Genomic DNA, 23619 nt, shown 5'->3' with positions numbered 1-23619 from the left:
AAAATTAAAAAAAGATTTCTCATGCTTACTTTGTAGGTTCCCTTTAGCCTGTTTGTCTTGTTCGACAATACAACCCAGCCCCGAGCACTCGTAACTGTTTATTTGGTCAGTCTGGCAAAAAATACGCGTCATAAATCATTCATAATTCATGACTCTGCCAACGTTCTGACCCATTAAATCACATATTTTCCCCCAGTGAATGCCTCGCGCACCGACAAAGCCTGTGATAAGAGGTAGACTATGCTGTAGTAGAACATGGAGCAGAAAAAGCTTCATTTTTACGTAGGATTTTTAAAAAACAGAAACAGGTTATCATGTATGACTCCAACAAAGTCAGATACACATAGTAATTTACGTAGTTTTCCGTACTTTATGTAATATTGAACTGAAAGCAGGGGTGAAAGTGGCAAGAATTTCTTGCTGGAACTCCTCGACGCGAAGGTCGACACTGAGCCAGAAATGTATTCTTTCATTGGGGGGGTCAAAAGGCGGAACTTCAAGTCACCTGAGTGTTTTCCGCCATATACAAATTAATTTTTTTAAAAAAATAGGGCTATCAAAATTATCGTGTTAACGGGCGGTAATTAATTTTTTAAATTAATCACGTTAAAATATTTGACGCAATCAACGCACAAGCCCTGCTCAAACAGATTAAAATGACAGCACAGTGACATGTCCACTTGTTACTAGTGTTTTTTGTCTCCCTCTGCTGGGGCTTTGGTGCGACTGAATTTATGGGTTTAAGTACAATGAGCATTGTGTAATTATTGACATAAACAATGGCGAGCTACTAGTTTATTTTTTGATTGAAAACTTTACAAATTTTATTAAAACGAAAACATTAAGAGGGGTTTTTATATAAAATTTCTATAATTTGTACTAACATTTATCCTTTAAGAACTACAAGTCTTTCTATCCATGTATCGCTTTAACAGAATGTTCATGTTAACGCCATCTTGTTGATTTATTGTTATGATACAACAAATACAGTACTAATGTACCGTATGTTGAATGTATATATTAGGGCTGCAGCTATCGATTATTTTAGTAGTCGATTAATCGATGAACTAGTTATTCGAATAATCAAGTAATCGCATAAGGAACATGAAAAATTAAAATACCCGAGCTGAGCCTCAAACATTATAAAAAGAATAAAATAAGAATTTATGTACAGCAAAAGAACAATTGGTTAATTTACACAGCAAACGTCTGCTAGCTTAAATGCTATAAAACGCCAACTTTTTTTTTTTTTTTTTCTCTTAACAAATGGTTCGGACACATATTCCCACAGAAAATGGCTAAATATACCTATAAACTAAATTACAAATGCATTAGAAAACATTAGCTCAAACAAAAACTTAACTTATGTTGGTCTTAACATGGACCAGCTGGATTCAGCCATGTGAAATGAGGCAGACAAGAGGGCAGTGTAGCCACGCAAATCAATAAAAATCAATGCAAACACTTTCAAAATAAACCATTACAACCCCACTTTAATTAAACGAATACTCGAGGCACCAAATTTAATTCGAATCTTTTTTCCCCTAATCAAATACTCGAGTTAATCGATTAATCGTTGCAGCACTAGTATATATACAGTGGGGAGAACAATTATTTGATACACTGCCAATAAACCCATTGGCAGTGTATCAAATACTTGTTCTCCCCACTGTATATATAACGGCCTTGTGTCTTATCTTTCCATTTCAACAATAATTTACAGAAAAATATGGCATATTTTGTAGATGGTTTGAATTGCGATTAATTTCGATTAATTAATTTTTAAGCTGTGATTAACTGGATTAAAAATTTTAATCGTTTGACAGCCCTAAAAAAATATATTACGTTTTAGGACTACATAACGATTTAAAATTTTTAAAAATCTGAATTTTTTGTTGATTATTTCTGGAGTCAGGCATTATAGGGTTAACATGATGTTCTGAACCCCCCCCCCCCAATCAGGGAAAATAAAACAAGTCCCACTTACACCCTGTTATTAGATTAAATGTCTTGTTTTCTCATGTATGTTTATAATTGCTCTTTACCTAAAAATATTTTTTGTTCGATTACTCGATTAATGGATGGAATTTTCAATAGAATACTCGATTATTAAAATATTCGATAACTGCAGCCCTAATTTTCATAGTTTTCTTTTTTTTGTAACCCTTTACAATAAGGGTCCCTTAATTAACCTTAGTTAAACATTAGTTATTGTGTAAAAATGCATTAAGTGACATTACAATAATTAATATCTCATCTAACATTTATTAATTGATAAGCATATGCTTCTCCCGTCTGCCTTTGTCTTTTTCTTCGTATCTTCCTCCAGGCAAATCATATCACATTTTGTAACTGTCAACGATTGTCAATGATACCGATGATGATGATGACAATAAATATTTCATTCATTCATTCTTATAATAATTTACATGAGTTAATGCATTAGCTAATGCATTAGTTAATGCATAACAAGACAGTAACTAATGGTTTGGTAAAATTAAAAATATATACTGTATAGTCCTATATAGGGTTAGGGTTTGGGGTTGGGGTTGGTTAACTTAGCATTTGTAATTAACCTTAATTAACTACTACTAAATGTTTTTTGGACCCTTATTGTAAAGCGTAGCACATGTGTCCCCTAACTAAGAAATTATAAATGCTTAAGTTAACAAACCCTAACCCTAAACCCTATAACCCTATATAGGCCTTTTTTTTTTTTTTTTTAACCAAACTATTAGTTTCTGTCTGTTTATGCATTAACGGATGCATTAACTAATGCATTAACTAATGCATTAACTCATGTTAATTAATAAATTAAGAAATGTTAGATAAGCAATTATATGAATTATTGTGGTGTTACTTAAACATTAGTTATTGTCTTAAAATGCATTAACTAATGCATTAACTCATGTTAATTAATATATTAATAAATGCTGGATAAAGGAATAAAATGAATTATTGTCATGTTACTTAAACATGAGTTACCGTCTAAAAATGCATTAACTCATGTTAATTAAGGGACCATTATTGTAAAGTGTTACCTCTTTTTTTTCTTTTTGTGGGCCTAAAACTCCATTGTAAGAGACAATTTGTGTTCCTTAAAAAAAATTGTGTTTATCAAAATAATTTGTGCTCGGAAAAGAAAATTGTGCAATCACATTGAAAATTTTTTGAATGTTGAATTCACTATCACAAAATAATTTTGCAAGGGTACCCAAGTATTTCCACACACATTTTTTTGCAAGCAGAAAAATATTTTTTACCGGCACAAATTACTTTTTAAACTTTTGTGCAAACGAAAATTGTCTCTAGCACAAATTCGACTCCATACATAAGTGGAGTTTAAGGGGGGGGTCCAGGCCCTCCCTGGTGGCCGTAAAGTTTCATTGCATGTAATTGACTTTCTTATGTATATAAAAGTTGTAACGCAATAAAACAAACAACAAAAATGAATGAAATGAGCAAAAAAAAATAAATTTATAATGGGTCAAAATGATTTTTCCAACAGATCATGTGACGAGCACCTTAAACGGTCATTTGCTTTGCATATTATTTCCCCCCCCCACAAAAAAAAAAAAATAGGGAAGGGCAATTTTATTTTTCAAATGATTTTTTTCTTTGTTTGAATTTTTTTTTTTTTTTTTTTTGATTGAAGCAACTTTTTGGGGGGATTGGATGATTTAGACACAAATGTCACACAAAAGGATGGCTAAAATCAAATAATTTTTTTCATGAAAAATAAAGTGTTCAAATGCAAATATTTGTCTCAAATATTTTTTCGCATTCAAAACCTTTTTTTCTGTGATTGCATTTTTTTTTTATTTATTTATTTTTTTTATTAAAGTGATTTTTCTTTTGAAAATATGTATTTTTGGGTTTGAAGCAACTTATTTTTTGATTGAATAATAAAGACACAAATGTCCTCGCCGAAATGTGGCCCAAACGCAAAACAACATTACTTCAATCAAAAAAGTTGCTTCAACCCAAAAAAAATTTGCTTCAATCAAAAAAAAAATAAAAATCCAAAGAAAAATAGCTTTCAACTGCATTTTTTTTTGTTTCAAATTTATTTTTGCATTCAAACTAGGGCTATTAAACGATTAAATTTTTTAATCGAGTTAATTAAAGCTTTTTAAAAAATTTAATCGTAATTAATCGCAATTCAAACCATCTATAAAATATGCCATATTTTTCTGTAAATTATTGTTGGAATGGAAAGATAAAGACACAAGACGGATATATACATTCAACATACGGTACATAAGGACTGTATTTTTTTTTTTATTATAAAAATAAGTCAACAAGATGGCATTAACAATATTAACATTCTGTTAAAGCGATCCATGGATAGAAAGACTTGTAGTTCTTAAAAGATAAATGTTAGTACATGTTATAGAAATTTTATATTAAAACCCCTCTAAATGTTTTCGTTTTAATAAAATTTGTAAAATTTTCAATCAAAAAATAAACTAGTAGCCCGCCATTGTTGATGTCAATAATTACGCAATGCTTATGGGTGCTTAAACCCCTAAAATCAGTCGCACCCAAGCACCAGCAGAGGGCGACAAAACTCAAAATAAACACAAGTAACAAGTTGGCATTGCACTGTGCTGCCATTTTAATCTGTTTGAGCGGGGCATGTGCGGTAATTGCGTCAAATATTTTAACGTGATTAATTTAAAAAATTAATTACCGCCCGTTAACGCGATAATTTTGACAGCCCTAATTCAAACACTTTTTTTTTTTTTGATTTAAGTGACTTTTTTCAAATTGTAAATATAGATTTTGACTGAATTTTTTTTTTTGATTGATTGATTGAAGGAACTTTTTTTGGCTCGAATAATGAAGACACAAATCTACCTCCATATGGCTCCGCCCAGATGACACAATTTTTGACAGGAGTAACTACATTGGCACGACATCGGCGGGCGTACCATATTCAATGGATGACGAAAGGTATAGCTGTCCTAGGCAGCCTGATTTATAATTCCCCTCAAGAATGATGGGAAACAAAAAACGCTCATTTTCAATTTATTATTATAAATATTCTTGTATGTTAATTTTATTGCTGACACTGCATTTTGGGGTCATCAACATGTTGTGCCCCCCTGCCCCAAAAGTCAAACTCCGCATATGACTCCATACAACCAGGCGTAAAAGCATACATCTTTATCTTACCTGGTCATGCCGTCCCCGATGCAGTTCTGACCCGGGTATCCGTCGCCCCGGCCCGACAGCGACCCCTGCAGCATGCCCGGCCGCGACTTCCACGACTCCATTAACGCCGCCACGGGCGAGATTAGATTCAACAAAGGGTTGGACTGGTCTCTGACGTCGTGCCTCGCGAAGGACATCGTCCCCTGCGTGCCGATCTGGTAATGGAATGAGTGTCCGCTGGAATTAACTCCGACGATAGCCGAGGTGGGAACGCCGTTGCTTTCCTGGTAAAAACCGCCGTCGCCGGATTCTTGTTTCACCCCTTTGGACAGGACGTTGTTTGCGAAAACGTCGGGGTCGTAGTTCCCGTTGAGCGACACCGGGGGGCCCAGGATTCCCGAGAGACTGTATTCGTCGATGTTATTCCTCAAGGACAAGTAGGTAGTCTCGGACGCCGGGAAGAGACCGAGCGGCGGCGAACGGTCGCTGTAGGACTGCGGGTTCATGCAACCGTCGTTTTTGTCCGGTTCGTTTTTAATTTGCGTGATAAACGGCGCGGCCGTGGCGTTGCACTTGGACCCCCCCAAGCACATGCTCCGGAAATCGGTCCCCGGCTCGTTCTTGATGTATTTGACCATGCCCATCTGGTCCAAACCTACGTTAAACACTTCCCCGTCCGCCGTCTCCACTTTGGGGAAGTCAAAAGGTTTGAAGTCCGGCTCGCCGGTAAGTCCCGTGGCGTCGGGGCTGCGGGCGTCGCCCCGCACTAAACCCAGTTCGTCGGCCGGGCTGGACCCCGGGAAAACTCCCGAGGGTGGGTTCTGCGGGCTGGCCGCGGCCGGACTGGAGGCGGGGGGCCGAACCGCGTTGGGGCTGGAGACGGACGACCTGACGCTGCAGGACGGCGGGGACCGGACACTGGTCATACTCCTCGGGCTGGACATGGGGGACCTCATGAGGGGCGGCGAGCCCACCGTGCTGGAGTCCACGGGGCTGCACGCTGAAGAATTCCGGCGCCTGACCGCGGCCAGGCCGAGGGGCGAGCACACTGGGCCGAAACCCGCCGGAGGGCTTGTGGTGGTGGAGGACACCATGTTGTTACCGCCCCCCGGGCTGGGAGTTTGGGGGCTGCCGGTTAGCGACGAGGCTAGCATGGAAGCGCCGTCTCCTTGCTGGAACGCGAACCCTTCCAGTTTAGGGCTCTTTTCCGAGCAGCGCCGGTTTTCCTCCAGAGGTCGCCCGCATACCGGGTACTGAGACTTCCCATGCTGGCTAAAGGCAAAGTCCGCCTCCCGAGCAGCGTTCATGTAAAGCCCCATGGACTCCGCCACGGTTTTGGAAAGCTCCTTAGAGTCCATTTCCGGTTTGCCCGTGTGCGGCACAGCAAAGTGCTGGTTCGGCCCGGGGCGAAGCGGCGGTTGCTCCGTCTTCTCGCCCCCTTTGGCGTCGCCGGCCAGGCAGTACTCCATGCTAGCGGCGATCTGGGACCACCTGTTGTCGGTATCGCTCCCCTCAAAGAGACTTTGGTATCTTTTGGTCTCCATTGCTGGTTCATGGAGTCATCTTGAGAAAAATAAAAAAAAATGGAGAGGAAAAAAGTTACACCAACTTCAACCAAGAGGTTTTCCTATCAATATTTCACCAGCAAGACATGATTTATTCAAGGACGGAGCTGTCCAGCTGACTTTTTTTTTTTTATTCATGTCTACAGTGGTTTAATATTGCTAGAATTAAGTCATCTACATCTAGCAATGTCGGAATTTTCCGAGAAAATTATGAACTGGTTACGAAAGGAAATTTTATGCCCATACTAGTTATACGTCGGAATATATTTATATGTTAGATAGTTTTTTAGGGGGAAACAAATTGGACGGTAATAACCGTCCAAACGCCCTGGCACAAGATTCAACAATTTATACTATACAGTGGGGGCAAATAAATATTTAGTCAACCACCAATTGAGCAAGTTCTCCCACTTGAAAATATTAGAGAGGCCTGTAATTGTCAACATGGGTAAACCTCAACCATGAGAGACAGAATGTGAAAAAAAAAAACAGAAAATCACATTGTTTGATTTTTGAAGAATGTATTTGCAAATCATGGTGGAAAATAAGTATTTGGTCAATACCAAAAGTTCATCTCAATACTTTGTTATGTACCCTTTGTTGGCAATAACGGAGGCCAAACATTTTCTGTAACTCTTCAAAAGCTTTTCACACACTGTTGCTGGTATTTTGACCCATTCATCCATGCAGATCTCCTCTAGAGCAGTGGTGTTTTGGGGCTGTCATTGGGCAACACGAACTTTCAACTCCCTCCACAGATTTTCTATGGGGTTGAGATCTGGTGACTGGCTAGGCCACTCCAGGACCTTGAAATGCTTCTTACGAAGCCACTCCTTTGTTGCCCGGCTGTGTGTTTGGAATCATTGTCATACTGAAAGACCCAGCCACGTCTCATCTTCAATGCCCTTGCTGATGGAAGGAGATTTTTAGTCAAAATCTCTCGATACATGGCCTCATTCATTCTTTCCTTTACACAGATCAGTCGTCTTGGTCCCTTTGCAGAAAAACAGCCCCAAAGCATGATGTTTCCACCCCCATGCTTCACAGTGGGTATGGTGCAATTGAGTATTCTTTCTCCTCCAAACACGAGAACCTGTGTTTCTACCAAAAAGTTCTATTTTGGTTTCATCTGACCATAACACATTCTTCCAGTCCTCTTTTGGACCATCCAAATGCTCTCTAGCGAAACGCGGACGGGCCTGGACGTGTACTGGCTTCAGCAGGGGGACACGTCTGACAGTGCAGGATTTGAGTCCCTGGCGGCGCATTGTGTTAATGATAGTAACCTTTGTTACTGTGGTCCCAGCTCTCTGTAGGTCATTCACTAGGTCCCCTCGTGTGGTTCTGGGATTTTTGCTTACCGTTCTTGTTATCATTTTGACGCCACGGGGTGAGATCTTGCATGGCGCCCCAGATCGAGGGAGATTATCAGTGGTCTTGTATGTCTTCCATTTTCTAATAATTGCTCCCACAGTTGATTTCTTTACACCAAGCGAAGAGTTACAGAAAACGTTTGGCCTCCGTTATTGCCAACAAAGGGTACATAACAAAGTATTGAGATGAACTTTTGGTATTGAACAAATTATTTTCCACTGTGATTTGCAAATAAGTTCTTTAAAAATCAAACAATGTCATTTTCTGTTTTTTTTTTCCACATTCTGTCTCTCATGGTTGAGGTTTACCCATGTTGACAATTACAGGCCTCTCTAATATTTTCAAGTAGGAGAACTTGCACAATTGGTGGTTGACTAAATACTTATTTGTTCTACTGTATTTAATGAAAACATAAAAAGTATGTTGGTTTATCAAAATTTTGGGAGGGATTTCTCTAATTGACATGCATATCTGGCATTTCATTATACTACTATATACAGTATGTGCAGTCCGCTTTCCTTTGTTGAAGTTGATTGACATCACGCGGGCGCTACTTTCTGTTAGTCTCGAGCGTCTCAAGATGTGGGGCAAGGTGGACACAAAAGCAGGGAAACAACGCAAAGCCAAGGCTTAATAAACTAGCAAAAATACAAAGTACGAACAAAGGGCATCAAAAAGTTACTCAAACAGAGGATGCGGGAACACGAGGGCTATGGACGACGAAATAGACTTATACAGACCTTGGGATATACATGAATTGACAATGATGCAACAAGGAGTGAGGAGACACTGAGAGCTTAAATACACAGACAAGGGGTAACGAGACAATGAGACTCAGGTGGTCGACACAAGAGGTGCAGATTGGTCAAGACAAAAGGGGTAGGCAACAACAGGTGAAATCAATGGGTAATTACATGGACAAGAAACACTATGGCAAAGTCTGAACAAAACTCACAAGGCATGACAGAGTGTTGCTTTCACGTTGGGAAGCTGGGGTGAACGGCAGTTAAATCATTTGCTCATAAAAATGTATAAATACGTTCTATTTTTACTTGTTTCAGTGTCCCAAAGACGTATTTATATGTCTTTTACGTCGGGCTGTCAAAATTATCGCGTTAACGGGCGGTAATTAATTTTTTAAAATTAATCACGTTAAAATATTTGACGCAATTAACGCTCATGCCCCGCTCAGAATAAAATGACAGCAGTGTAATGTCCGCTTGTTACTTTTTTTGGGGGGTTGTTTGGCGCCCTCTGCTGGTGCTTGGGTCCAAATGATTTTATGGGTTTGGGGAGTGAGCATGGTGTAATGACATCAACAATAGCGAGCTACTAGTTTATTTTTTGATTGAAAATTTTACAAATTTTAATAAAACAAAAATTAAGAGGGGTTTTAATATAAAATTTCTATAACTTGTACTAACATTTATCTTTTAAGAACTACAAATTTTTCTATCGATGGATCGCTTTAAGAGAATGTTAATAATGTTAACGCCATCTTGTTGATTTATTGTTATATTAAACAAATACAGTACTTATGTACCGTATGTTGAATGTATATATCAGTCTTCTGTCTTATCTTTTCATTCCAACAATAATTTACAGAAAAATATGGCATATTTTATAGATGTTTGAATTGCGATTAATTACGATTAATTAATGTTTAAGCTGTAATTAACTCGATTAAAAATTGTAATCGTTTGACAGCCCTACTTTTACATTTTTTTTGTGTGTGTTTTTTGTTGTTGTTTTTTTTTTTCGAAAAAAATCTCTGGGTCGTGATTCAATTTAGCTCCATAGCACAAAGCAGAAAATCCACTGCCACTGCCACTGGAGGGCAGTAGCGCATTTGGTAAGACCCGCAACCCAATTCAACGGCAACAAACGGCTGGGCCGCACGGCCGGGCACCGGCAGAAGATGACCGAATGGATACCGGGCGGCGGACAACCGAGCAGAACAACCGGGAGGACACCCGGGATCCCAGGCGCTGGACGACCGAGCAGAACGACCGGGACCGCTGGTGCAGCGGACGATGCCTTTGAGTCCGTGCTGCTCGCGAGCAGAGCCCGCAGACACAAAAAAAAATTCCTCTTTATGAGACAGATGGCAATTAGGGAAAAGTTTAATCGGCTGTTGCGGCCAGAACAGTGTCATCTTTCAGTTAGTTATGTGTAAATAAATTGTTACTTTGCTATCAAAAGTTCTATTTGTCTTGTTGTTTATCTTATTTTGTAAAAGGAAAACATTCAGGTGTTTGGGATGTAACTAAAGCAAGAAATAGCTGTGTATACCGTATTGGCCTGAATATAAGACGGTGTTTTTTGCATTGAAATAAGACTGAAAAAGAGGGGGTCATCTTATATTCGCGGTCTAGACATTATACCCATTCAAGACGCTAGATGGCGCCAGGTATCATTGAAGCAACGTTCTGTCATGACAGCTCTCTGCTACTCTCCCCATTCAAGACGCTAGATGGCGCTAGATATCATTGAAGCGATGTTCTGTCATGACAGATCTCAGCTACTCTGAAGTTTAACCAGTTTGCATTGTTTTATTGCAATCTTTTTCCTTGTTTAGATTTGTTTCAACACAACAGTTACAGTTAGACTTTGATGGTTAATGCAGTTATTGCAATTTTGTTGTTTTATCACAATAGATTGGTTTATTTACATTTCAAAAACCAGAAGCCATTCATTTACGAATGTGATTGCACTTTAGTTTACATACTTAAATGTTCAGATATTAAGATTTGAATGAGGCAAAATAACATGCTTTTTCTCTCAAATATATTGTTATAATCATTTGTTTCGGATGTACTGTAATTATTTTTTGTATAAAAATTAATTTGGTGCTCAAAAAGTCTTTTTTCAAACTTGAGTCTTGAAAAAGAGGGGGTCTTCTTAGAATCAGAGCCGTCTTATATTCGGGCCAATACGGTCAAAGTTATGTTGAAGTGTATGCTTTAACAAAAAGCTCAATTTCTCCATTTTTTTCATCAGAAATTGGAAAACTGCTCAAACTAAGCAATTTTCTAATGCTGATTTCTAAAGAATGGAACATGATATGAACTAACTTTTTTCTTTTGGTGGGTTCCATGTTTATATAGCAATAGAAGAGAATTTTCTGTGGGCCTTGCAAAATCAGTCAAAATCCAGTAAAACGGCCGGGAGCGAAGGGCCTTGCTCTGGTGAAAATGGCTGGGAGTGAATGAGTTAACACTACAAGATGGCAGAGAAAGGGTAAACTGCGCAGGCTCGGCGATCCACCCCGTTAGCTTGCTATTAGCCGGCTAGCTTACTGAGCAGCGTTCGTTTTCCTCGCTGGACCAGTGCCACTAATAGCTTCCATTTTCCTTGTTGAATTGCTCAAGATTTGGACTTTATTTACCTCAGTATTATAGTGCAGCCGAACTATCTAACTCTCGACATTTCATAATATTATTGATTTAGCAACCAAACTTCAATGGAGCAGTGAACTCTCTCTCTCTTGCTCTAATCACTGGTACACACGCACGCATCCTCACATTACACACAGACAAGGACCCAAATGGGACTGCTCATAGCTGCCGGCAAAAATCGATAGAAAATAGAATTTGTTGGTAACTAATTTATTAATCAATTTAATCGTTTAGTTGTTGCAGCCTCATTAAGAAGCTAGTTTAGATAGTAAGATGTCTGGAAAAATGTGAATTGTTTGCCAAAGTAAAAGCAGATTTTTCATGTGCTACTTTGAATTAACAAAAATATAATGAAGAAATCTGATAATATTTACAACTGAGAAGTCATTTATATGTTATAATTTCAAGAATTTTGACAAGTTCTGGTCCTGAACAATTAATTGATTCTCAAAATAGTTGTCGATTAATTTGCTAATTTGCAAAATTCTCCATTAATAGATTAATTGTTGCACCTCTACTTGGGTTTATTACAAGTTTGTAAACGTCCAATCCATTTGAAAGTGGTAGGGTGGCAGCAAAAGAACGTAAAGCCGTTTCTGACCAAGCAAGAATAGAATTACAGTATTTGACATCCAAGAGATCATGTAGAAACTAAGTATTAAAAGAAAAAAATATTTTTTGGGTATATTTTCCAAAAGAAATGTGGTATTTGGAAAGTACCAGACAAAACTACACAGCAGGTATCGGGAACCAAAAAAACAAACAAAAAAATAGTAACGGTGCAACACTATTTTTAATAAGGTTGAATTTTTACAAGAACAACATTTTAATATTTCTAAAAAAAAAAAGTTAGGATTCATGAAACCAAACAAAATTAATTTTATGTTACAAAAATAAAACGGTGAGTTTTAATTTCAGAATAAATTTGTAATTCATAGTCAAGTCAGAATGTCAAATGAACGGTAATGAGAAAACGCTTTATTAGTAGATAAAAAAAATATAATTTGAATTCAAATTTGGACGTTATTTTTTGTAGGTAAAGATGATTTTTTAAAATCATGAATTTATAACAATAAACAAAAATATTTGTAATGCTTTTTATGGGTTTTTTTTTTTTTTCGATATTTGAGGAATATCGAAGTTTTGATATTAAAATACAAGGTTACATGAAAAACTGGTCATGTTTCGTGACTAAAATTTTACGGCATTTTTAAATGTCAACTTTCTTTCACAACAGCAAACCCATTTTTAACCCTTAAATACCTGCAACATGAAGCAATTATCAGAAAATCCCAAAATATGAAAAATAAGGTCCACATGAAACCTTTTTGTCAAATTTGTAGAAAGAAAAGTCCAAATGAATATGTGTAATAAGCGCTCTAATATCTATAACCCCTGCTAAATCCTGTTTTTTTCTCATGGAACTTGAAGATGCATGTGTTAACTAGCATCCATCTTTTTTTCTTTTTTTTTCCCGAAAAGAAATGTCAGAATTCAAAATCATGAAATTTAGGTGTATCAAATGTGATGCATTTGGCATTAAAGGGTTAAATCTAACCGGAGCACAGCTTGAATTTATGACAAATGTGACGAGGAGGGAACAAAATTCTAAATCAACTCATAAAATCCATTTTAATTGAGAATAAAGTCATCATTTTGCAAGATTACCATTTAGAATTACACTAAATAGCAAATTTATAAGAATAATGCTGTAAATTTACCCCAAAATGTATCATATCCACACGTTTCATCATGAAACATCACAATTTTAAGCTAACAACTACTTCTTCTGGTTTCAAGTTGTTGACATTGAGCCAACAGCGCCTTTGTTGGCCACAGGCCTCAACTACAGCTACAAATATTGTTATTCCACACAGGTTTTATTGAATTAATTATTCAATTATTGACCTAATGTGAAACTTTTGCACAAACCTCATTGACTTCTAATGTGTTTTCATATTTAGCTGAACACAAATATTTTTTTTATTTTTGCATAAAAGCATGACAAACAGCCTGACAGGTGGTCGCTCCCTCGGAAGGGTTAACGAGTCGACGTGACGTCTCCCGAGCTCGTGTTAAATCCCAGTCCCATGCCCCGCTGCTATTGGACGAGCGCGCCCACAGCTCGGTCTCTGATTGGCTGCCAATGCCTGTCAGTCAAAAAGTTACAAGCCTCGGCGGCCACAACATTGCTGCGACACAAAGTTGGAACGCTTTGTTTTGGTTCGGAAAAGGCGACTTGCACGCGGTTTGCACTTGATAAAATCATATAATCGCGATTAAAAAGTAGGATTTTGTATCGTTGAGGAGGTTTAGGTTCAAACTGTGGCGGTGAATGAGGAGTACACACCCCCTTTGGATTCTTATTCTAATATGTTTAGTAAAAAAAAAATTAATAAATAAAAAAATAAAAACGACCAGCGGCGTCAAACTGTCAATATTATGATTCGAAATCTTATTAATCGTGGTGAATTTAGTTTTTTACATCGTGCGAGATGTTAAACAGGTGCAAGATCGTTCGGCTAAAATCCAACCATAACAGATTCAACTCGCAACGTGCAGTTTTATTAAAATGACGTCAGTAGAAAAAGTTATTAAATAACCGGGGTCTTTTGCTTACCTTTAAGACGACATTCGGTGGGTGCTTGTCAGGTGTTTTGCATCCGGACGAAAAGCAAACACAAGAAAAAGGCTGATAATAGTCATAAACGAGAGTCGCGAAAGAGCGGGTGGTGCATAGTTGCGCCAGTTTGGGGTTTCTTCCGCTCCCCTCCGTACACGGCATAATCGGGAAGCGAATAATCCTCGGAGAGCTTTGCAGCAAAAGCGTTTGGGACGCTGGAGCGCTCGGCGGTCTGCTTTGCTCGCTCGCCCGAGCTCAAGTGGAAGAAGAGAAAGACAAGTAGAGCGGGGTGGGCGAGAGAGCGAGTGAGAGCGAGAGGCAGCGAATGACAGCGGGGTGGGCGACTCGTCTCACATCATCCGCGTTCAAGTCAGTCTGGCTTTGAAAGCAGGAAACTCCTTCCAAGAGGCACCTGGAACGAGAGCATCCACATGGTGGCGCGCGATCGCAATGAAACGCGTCTAATGTTAGTTAAAGGGGGAGTTCAGAATTTTTGACATCAGGCTTAATGGGCGGCATTGACGGCGCTAGACGTCATTGGTGTTGGAACGTGAGCATTCGCAGGTAGTACTCCCGGTTGAGATGAATTGGGCGTTGTTGTTAGTGCCAGGGATGAGGTTAATATAATGGTAAATGCTCGAGCATGATTACTCCACCGTCACAACGTAGTTGTCCGTTTGATAAGTTATTGGCATGGTAATAATGTAATTATTTACTATTGATAAAAGTGAATAGGAGCAAGTAGGAGCTGAGAAACTGAGCGTGTGAGAGAGGCGGGTAATGGATGGATGGATGGATGGATGGATGGATGGATGGATGGATGGATGGATGGATGGATGGATGGATGGATGGACAGAATAACGGATGGATGGATGGATGGATGGATGGATGGATGGATGGATGGATGGATGGATGGATGGATGGATGGATGGATGGATGGATGGATGGATGGATGGACAGAATAACGGATGGATGGATGGATGGATGGATGGATGGATGGATGGATGGATGGATGGATGGATGGATGGATGGATGGATGGATGGATGGATGGATGGATGGATGGATGGACGGACGGATGGACAGAATTGATGACGGATATATATAGACAGAATGACGGATGGATGGATGGATGGATGGATGATGGATGGATGGATGGATGGATGGATGGATGGATGGATGGATGGATGGATGACTGACAGAATGATGGATGAATATATTGACAGAATGATGGATGAATATATAGACAGTAGGATGGATGGATGGATGGATGGATGGATGGATGGATGGATGGATGGATGGATGATTGAAAGAATGATGGATGTATATATAGACAGTAGGATGGATGGAGGGACAATTGATGAAGTATGGATTGATGAATGGATATATAGACAGAATGATGGATGTACAGTGGGGAGAACAAGTATTTGATACACTGCCAATGGGAAAACCCATTGGCAGTGTATCAAATACTTGTTCTCCCCACTGTGTATATGGACACAATGGTGAGCGGGTGGACGGATGGATGGACAGGATGATGGATGCATATATGGACAGAATGATGTGTGGATGGATGAATGAATAAATCGAAAGACGTATCGATATATGGACAGAATGATGGATGATATATAGACAATGATGGATGGATTGATATATAGACAGAATGATGGATGTACAGTATATATAGACAGTATGATGGATACAGTATATGGACAGAATTACGGATGGATGGATGGATGGATGGATGGATGGATGGATGGATGGATGGATGGATGGATGGATATATGTGCAATGATGGAGGGATGTGTCAGGGAATGAGGGCGGATGAGTGGTCTGGACCCAAATGCAGGGAAAGGCAGGCGAGGCAGAAAGGCAGTGTAAAAAAATTTTTTTTAATTAAAGCCAAGAAAAAAACAAAGTACAAAACAAGACTGAGGTGGTCCAAAAAACGCATAAGCAAACAAAACTAAGCTGGGCATCAAAAACTCCCTCGGATGAACATGAGGGTTTGGACGGAGAAAACGGACCAGAACAGATGCTGACGAGAACTTCGACAATGTCGCGACACAGACTCAACAAAAACGGGGAGTTTATATACACACACACCAGGGATGAATGAAGGAAAGATGAATAGGTGGTTGTTGGATGGAGGGAGGGATGGGTGAGGTGGGAGTAAAATGCAATGATGGATAAATGATTTAATGATGGATAAATGGATTGATAGAATGATAGAGGGAGAAATTGATATAGGCAGTGGAATGATGGATGATAGACAGACAGACAGACAGACGGAGAAAGAAACCGAAAACGGTCGACTAATAATCAAAATGTCAATCTTTGTGAAAAACTGAATTGAAAGATTCCTTTCAAAATATTATCTGCAATAAATTTAAACAAATGAAGTTAATGTTGTCAACTTTATCCTAAGCAACATCGACAAAACTCAAAGCCAACGAAAAAGCATAAAAATAACGATGTATGCTTCAGGATGACTGATTCCTCTGACAGGCAGACACTTTTTTATGTATTGGCGTGCTCAGCTGCCGGGGGGTTCTCATGGGGGGGACACAGGTGAACTGGAGCGTGTTAACTCTCAGACGAAATCCCCCCATCGTCGTCGAAAAGATGTCTACAGGAGACGGTCATGAATTTGCAATATCCCCAGAATGGAGGAGTAGATTTAAAAATGTCTTTTTTTGGATGATTGGTGACATTGGGCGAGAAAAAAGGAAAAACGTTGAATGGTCAGGATAATATCAATATGAAATGTGAATAAAAATGTTTAGAGTAGCCGTTTTTTTGTCCATGAAAACGTGTTTCGACTTAGCAGACAATTGTCAAAAATGAATAATTCTGCCCCCTTTTGGTCCATTAAATTGAAGTTTCACCAGAATTTTCAAAGTCTGTACAGTATTAATGACTCAGATCCACTCTCTGTTCTCTAAGAATTTTACGTTATACAGATAAAAACGACCCAAAAACACTTTCTCAATCTAGTGGGGCTCTGCCCCTCAACCCGAATCGACACTATTTATCTCATGTTTAACCACAAATTCCAAAAAACAAGTCCTATTTGTTAGTTTGCGACATCCAGAGGTGGGTAAAGTAGCCCAAAATTTTAGTTACGTATAAGTAGCTTACTTCAAAATAATGGTACTCAAGAAAAAGTAAAAGTAGTCATTCAAAACACCGATTCAAGTACAAGTATTCAGTGAAAAGAATACTCAAATAATAAGTAAAATTGTGAGTAACTGCTTAAAATGTCTAAAAACCTTTTAAACAATGGTAATTATTAGGGTTGTTCCGATCATGTTTTTTTGCACCCGATCCGATCCCGATCGTTTTAGTTTGAGTATCTGCCGATCCCGATATTTCCTGATCCGATTGCTTTTTTTTTTTGCTCCCGATTCAATTCCAATCATTCCCGATAATTTTTCCCGATCATATACATTTTGGCAATGCATTAAGAAAAAAATGAATAAAACTCGGACGAATATATACATTCAACATACAGTACATAAGTACTGTATTTGTTTATTATGACAATAAATCCTCAAGATGGCATTTACATTATTAACATTCTTTCTCTGAGAGGGATCCACAGATAGAAAGACTTGTAATTCTTAAAGGATGAATGTGACTTTGTATATTGTGACTAAATATTGCCATCTAGTGTATTTGTTGAGCTTTCAGTAAATGATACTGTAGCCATTTAACTGTTCTGCCCAAATGCATGATGGGAAGTGCAACCATGACTGTGCGTAGGGGCACCAATTGATATATGTTCTCTGCGTTGGGAAAGAACATAGGTGTTAAGAAAATTATCAACTACTACCTTTCTTCCCCACAGTGCCTCTCACGTTATTTTTATTTGCTGAGAGAGGTATTGTCAGGCTTTAGCCACATTAAAAATGGCTCCAAAGGCTGTCAAAATTCTCTCTACTCATTACACGCTGCCTTTTAGCGCTATCTATAGGTAAAACAGCGTTTTTATAGATTGAACGCGACAATGCGTGAATATTACCGCCGTTAACGCAATACATTCTATAGCCCTACTTTAAGCCAAAACTACTCTGGATGAGTGTAAGATATTTATTCTGTAACGTTAAATACAATTAAAAAACGATTTAATTAAAAAATATATATATTTAAAAAAGGCATGTCCGATATTTTTTTGCCGATTCCGATCGGGACATCTCTAGTAATTATTATACTGAACTACAACCTATTAAATGATCATGTTAGGCCAAAAAATACACACACACAAAAAAATCATTGAATTCCAGTTAAAAAGCATACAAAAATGAAACATCATCCATCCAAAAAGCATGGGTGCCCTGTAGTGGAAAAAAAAAATTTCCATCCTTGAAATTAAAACGATCTCATCTCCAGTTTTCCGTGGTCTATTGGTGCTAGGTTTTTAGTAGCGTTACTTCAAAATAATGTTACTCAAGTAAAACTAGTCATCCAAAAAATGTACTCAAGTAGAAAAAAAAGTATTCAGTGAAAAGAATACCCTAATTTTCGCACTATAAGGCGCACCTGACTATAAGCCGCCACCCACAAAATTTGGCATGAAAATGGCATCTGTTCATAGATGAGCTGGACTGGACTACAAGCCGCAGCAGTCCTGTATTATGTATTCTTATTATGTATGTATTATGGGATAGTTACACAAAAAATATATTAACTGGTAAAACTCCCACTGGCCGGAGGTCCCAGGGACGACCCAGGAGCTGGTTGAAGTGGCTGGGGAGAGAGAAGTAAATGCTGCTGCCCCTGCGACCTGTCCCCGGACTAAGTATTTAACTTAACCAACTAATAGTTGACTAGCAGTTGTTAGTTGTAAGATTTTTTGTAAAGTATATTTGAAAGCAAATTCTTGTGTACTTTTACTGTAGTCATTTTTTTCTTAGATACTTACCGTAATTTTCGGACTATTAGCCGCTACGTTTTTCTTTCATTTTGAATCCTGTGGCTTATAGTCCAGTGAGGCTTATTTGTTGATTTATTTGGGTTAATAGGCAACATGCTGCCTCCTAGCATGCATAGAAGCGTTACTGATGTAAATAACAATCAAAATTCATGTTGTGTGCTAACTATTTCTTCAGTTACTGTTTCAGTTGTTTCATTAATTGCTTGTTATGGTATTAGGTAACACTTTATTTGACAGTGGCGTCATAAGACTGTCATAAGACGGTCATATTTATGACATGACACTATCATGGGCATTACTGAATGCTTATGATCGATGTCATTAAATGTCATCCGTTAAATTATATTACTAACTCCATTCATGTCCAGTTTGGATCTTTTACATCCATTCATCATAACACTAAATGACATCTGTTATAAAGATTCATTAATGCTCATGACAGTGTCATGTCATAGTTATGATTGTCTAATGACAGTCTTGTGGCGCCACTGTCAAGTAAAGTGTTACCAAATACCATAATTAGCAATTATTGATACAACTTCAAAAGTTACTGAAGAAAAATTAGCACAGGACATGAATTTTGATTGGTATTTGCGTCTGTCGCGCTGCACTGCATGCTGGGAGGCATGTTGGACAACAACAGTGTTGCCAGCAGGTGGCAGAAGAGGTTGACTGTCTCCCCCAAGAGAGCAGTGATGGTCAAATGAAGCTTCTTGAAGCAATAAAGCTTTGCAGCCAAGTGGTTCAAAGCTTCATTGTGGTTCATATGGTCTTATGACAGTCGTATGATGCCACTGTCAAATAAAGTGTTACCGGTTAATATCTTTTGGTGTAAATATCCCATAATACAGTGAGGACAGCTGTGGCATATTGTCAGGGACGCGGGGCAGGCAGGTGGTTTGGACCCAATTGCAGGGAAACAAAAGGCAGCCAGGGAGGTGGTGGTGATCTCAAAAACGTTTTAATAATAACAAAACACAAAGTACAACCAAAAGTACTGTGGATAAAAAAGGCAAGGTTCAAACAAAACTTACTTTACCGGAGGGTTTAGAACACGAGGGCTTGGACAGGATCTTGACTTTGACACAGACATAGACAATGACGCAACAAGGAGTGAAAAGAAACTGGGAGCTTATATACACACACACAGACAAGGGATAACGACACAACGAGGAACAGGTGAGCACAGGAGGATGCAGGTTGGAGGATACACTAGGAGGCACAGCAGGTGAAATCAATGGGCAATCACAGGGACAAGTCACACTAGGAGAAAAGTAACACAAAACCTAACACATATAGTCCAGTTCGGCTTGTCTGTGAACAAATGCTGTTTTCGTGTCACATTTGGTGGGTGGCGGCTTATAGTCAGGTGCGCCTTATAGTGCGAAAATTACGGTAAGTCATTTTTTTACCCCTGTATCAGTATTTTTACTTAAGTAAAAATAGTCAGTACTTCAACTACCACTGACAGAAATGAAACATCACCCACCCAAAGAGCATGAGTGCCCTCTTGTGGAGAAAAAACATATTTCCTACCATGAAATGAAAATGATCATATCCCCGGTTTTCCATGGTCTATCGGTGCCAAATAAAAACTGAGTGACACCAAGCGAAAAGCCACCTAACAAGACTCCAACTTTAAAAAGAAAATCTTCATACTCACAGTCTGTACTTTAGCAACAATGCACATCTACTCTCTGTTAAACATAAACACACGTTTTACTGATAAAAATGGACAAAAATTCCTCTTTCTCAGTCTGGTGGGGCACCGCCCCTCAACTCATGTTTACTCACAGTAAGGGGAAAATTAACAGAGTCCAAAATTGACACAGATTCCAGTCACCTTAAGTTGCCCCACTACGAAGAAGTCACGGCCCAGTTAAACGCTCAATGAAATGCGCGGGCTTGTCTCGGCCGTACTACGCGCGCGCCACCTGGGGTTTGTACACCCGGCTAACATGTTTACCTCTCTGGAGCCGTTCATACATATTCAGTGGGAACAGACTTTATAGGTTGTCGCCAGACTCTGGATCGGACCATTAACATAGTGGGGAATGATCATTAAATGATACATTGGATATAACTGTGCCTCGAAAATGTGGAAATGCTGTCGCGCGGATGTTGAAAAGGGAAAATCTTCAATTTTTGGAGATAGACGGCGAATTTGCATGTATTCTTAGTTGGTTGAGTATTTGTTTTTTGGGCCAGCTAATGAGATATTGACATTAGATACTGTATAAAACACAAGAAGCAACTTAATAATCAGCTTATTTCTTTTCTACAATTAGAGTGGTACCTTGACATATGGTTTAATGAGTTCATAATTCGCCATAATATTATTTATTGACACCAGAGTTTAATTTTGTTTACTGCATACATTGGAATTTTTCATTATTATTATTTTAAAGATGTATTTAAACATAACTATATTATTGACACGTGAGTTACATTTTGTTTACTGCACACATTGGAATTTTTTAATCATTATTATTTTTAAGATGAATTTATTTATAATTATAATGTGATAATCATTTATGTTTTTATTTTGTCATTAATATTACTATTTTGCTTTTTTATTTAATATATATTATTTAATATAATATCAAATGGCGTAAATCTAAAATTATGCACATATTTTACATGTTTTGTTACTTTTTTATTTATTTAGTATATATTTAAAGTAATACCATAAAGCACTAATATCTAGAATTATATATTTTTTTATAGTCTTTTGAATCTTTATTACTTTTTTATTATTATGTATTTAATGTATTCATTATTTTTTTATATTATACGGCACTCATATCTTAAATTACATTTTAATAAATTTTTCAATCTTCATTACTATTTTATTATTAATATATTTATTACAATATTATACGGCATTCATATCTCTAATAACATTTTAAATATTTTTTCAATCTTCATTAGTATTATATATACATATATTAAAATATATATACAGTATATATATATACAGTATATAAATATATATAGTGTTTTTATTTAATATGATATTTTTATTTAATATAATACTATAAGGTCTGATATTTGTCAAATTCACACAGATGAAAAAACAGTGTCTGCTTTAACTAAAACCACCCAAACATTTATAGGTTTTCACATTTTAATGAGGATAGCATGCCAACAATGACAGAAGGGGGGGAAATAAGTAAGTGAACCATCACATTTAATATTTTGTGGCCCCCCCTTTGGTAGCAATAACTTCAACCAGACGCTTCCTGTAGCTGCAGATCAGTGTGGCGCATCGATCAGGACTAATCTTGGCCCATTCTTCTCCACAAAACTGCTGTAGTTCAGTCAGATTCCTGGGATGTCTGGCATGAATCCCTGTCTTTAGGTCATGCCACAGCATCTCAAAAGGGTTCAAGTCTGGTCTTTGACTTGACCACTCCAGAACGTGTATTTTGTTCTTCTGAAGTTGGTTTACTTCTGTGTTTTGGATCATTGTCTTGTTGCCGCATCTATCTTCTTTTTTAGCTTCAACTGTCTGACAGACGGTCTCAGGTTTTCCAGCAAAACATCCTGATAAGCTTTTGAATGAATTCTTCCATTAATGACTGAAAGTCGTCCAGGCCCTGAGGCAAGAAACAGTCCCGGCTCATCACGGTGGGGATGAGATGTTGATGTTGGTGAGCTGTTCCATTTTTCCTCCACACACGATGTTGTGTGTTGCTCCCAAACAATTCAACTTTGATTTCATTAGTCCACAAAATATTTTGCCAAAACTTCTGTGGAGTGTCCAAGTGCCTTTTTGCTAACATTAAACGAGCACCAATGTTTTTTTAAGACAGCAGTGGCTTCCTCCGTGGAGTCCTCCCATGAACACCCTTCTTGGCCATAGTTTTATATAAAGTGCTCAGAGATATTGGACTGTGCCAGTTATTTCTGTAAGTCTTTAGCAGACACTCTAGAGTTCTTTTTTACCTCTCTGAGTGTTCTGCGCTGAGCTCTCGGCGTCGTCTTTGGTGGATGGCCACTCTTTGGGAGAGAAGCAACAGTGCCAAACTCTCTCCATTTGTACAAAACTTCTCTGACTGTCGATTGATGAACATCCAGACTTTTTTAGATGGTTTTGTATCCTTTCCCAGCTTTATAGAAATCAACAATCCTTGATCGCAGGTCTTCAGACAGCTCTTTTGACCGAGCCATGATGCACATCAGGCAATGCTTCTCATCAAGACAATTCTTACCAGGTGTGTGTTTTATAGTGGGAAGGGCAGCTTTGAATAACTCATCAGTGATTGGGCACACGCCTGACTTGGTAAAAAATGGTTTCAATTGCTCTTTAAGTCTCCTTAGGCAGAGGGTTCACTTACTTATTTTCCCCCTTCTGTCATTGTTTGCATGCTATCCTCATTAAAATACGAAAACCTATAAATGTTTGGGTGGTTCTTGTTAAAGCAGACATTGTAGTTTTCATCTGTGTGATTTTGACAAAGATCAGATCACATTTGATGGTGGTTTTATGCAGAAATGTGAGAAATTCCAAAATGTTCACATGCTTTTTCATACCACTGTATCTCAAATGATATTTTTTATATTCT

At 38.2% G+C, this 23619-nt stretch overlaps 1 protein-coding gene across 1 annotated transcript in view; it reads right to left on the bottom strand.

The window, feature by feature from the left end:
• Positions 1 to 14495, bottom strand: part of nr3c2 (nuclear receptor subfamily 3, group C, member 2) — a 160584-nt gene extending 146089 nt beyond the window's left edge. The window contains exons 1-2 of the mRNA XM_057843973.1: positions 14115 to 14495; positions 5179 to 6720 (exon numbers count right to left, since the gene is read on the bottom strand). Coding sequence (XP_057699956.1) covers positions 5179 to 6701 — 1523 coding nt within the window. The 5' untranslated portion in view covers positions 6702 to 6720; positions 14115 to 14495. The remainder of the gene's footprint in view (positions 1 to 5178; positions 6721 to 14114) is intronic.
• Positions 14496 to 23619: the final 9124 nt, after the last annotated feature.

The sequence above is a fragment of the Corythoichthys intestinalis genome, chromosome 8 (assembly GCF_030265065.1).
Source record: "Corythoichthys intestinalis isolate RoL2023-P3 chromosome 8, ASM3026506v1, whole genome shotgun sequence".
NCBI lineage: Eukaryota > Metazoa > Chordata > Actinopteri > Syngnathiformes > Syngnathidae > Corythoichthys > Corythoichthys intestinalis.
The sequence above is the reverse complement of the archived record's forward strand: the minus strand, read 5'-3'. Positions and strand labels throughout refer to the sequence as shown.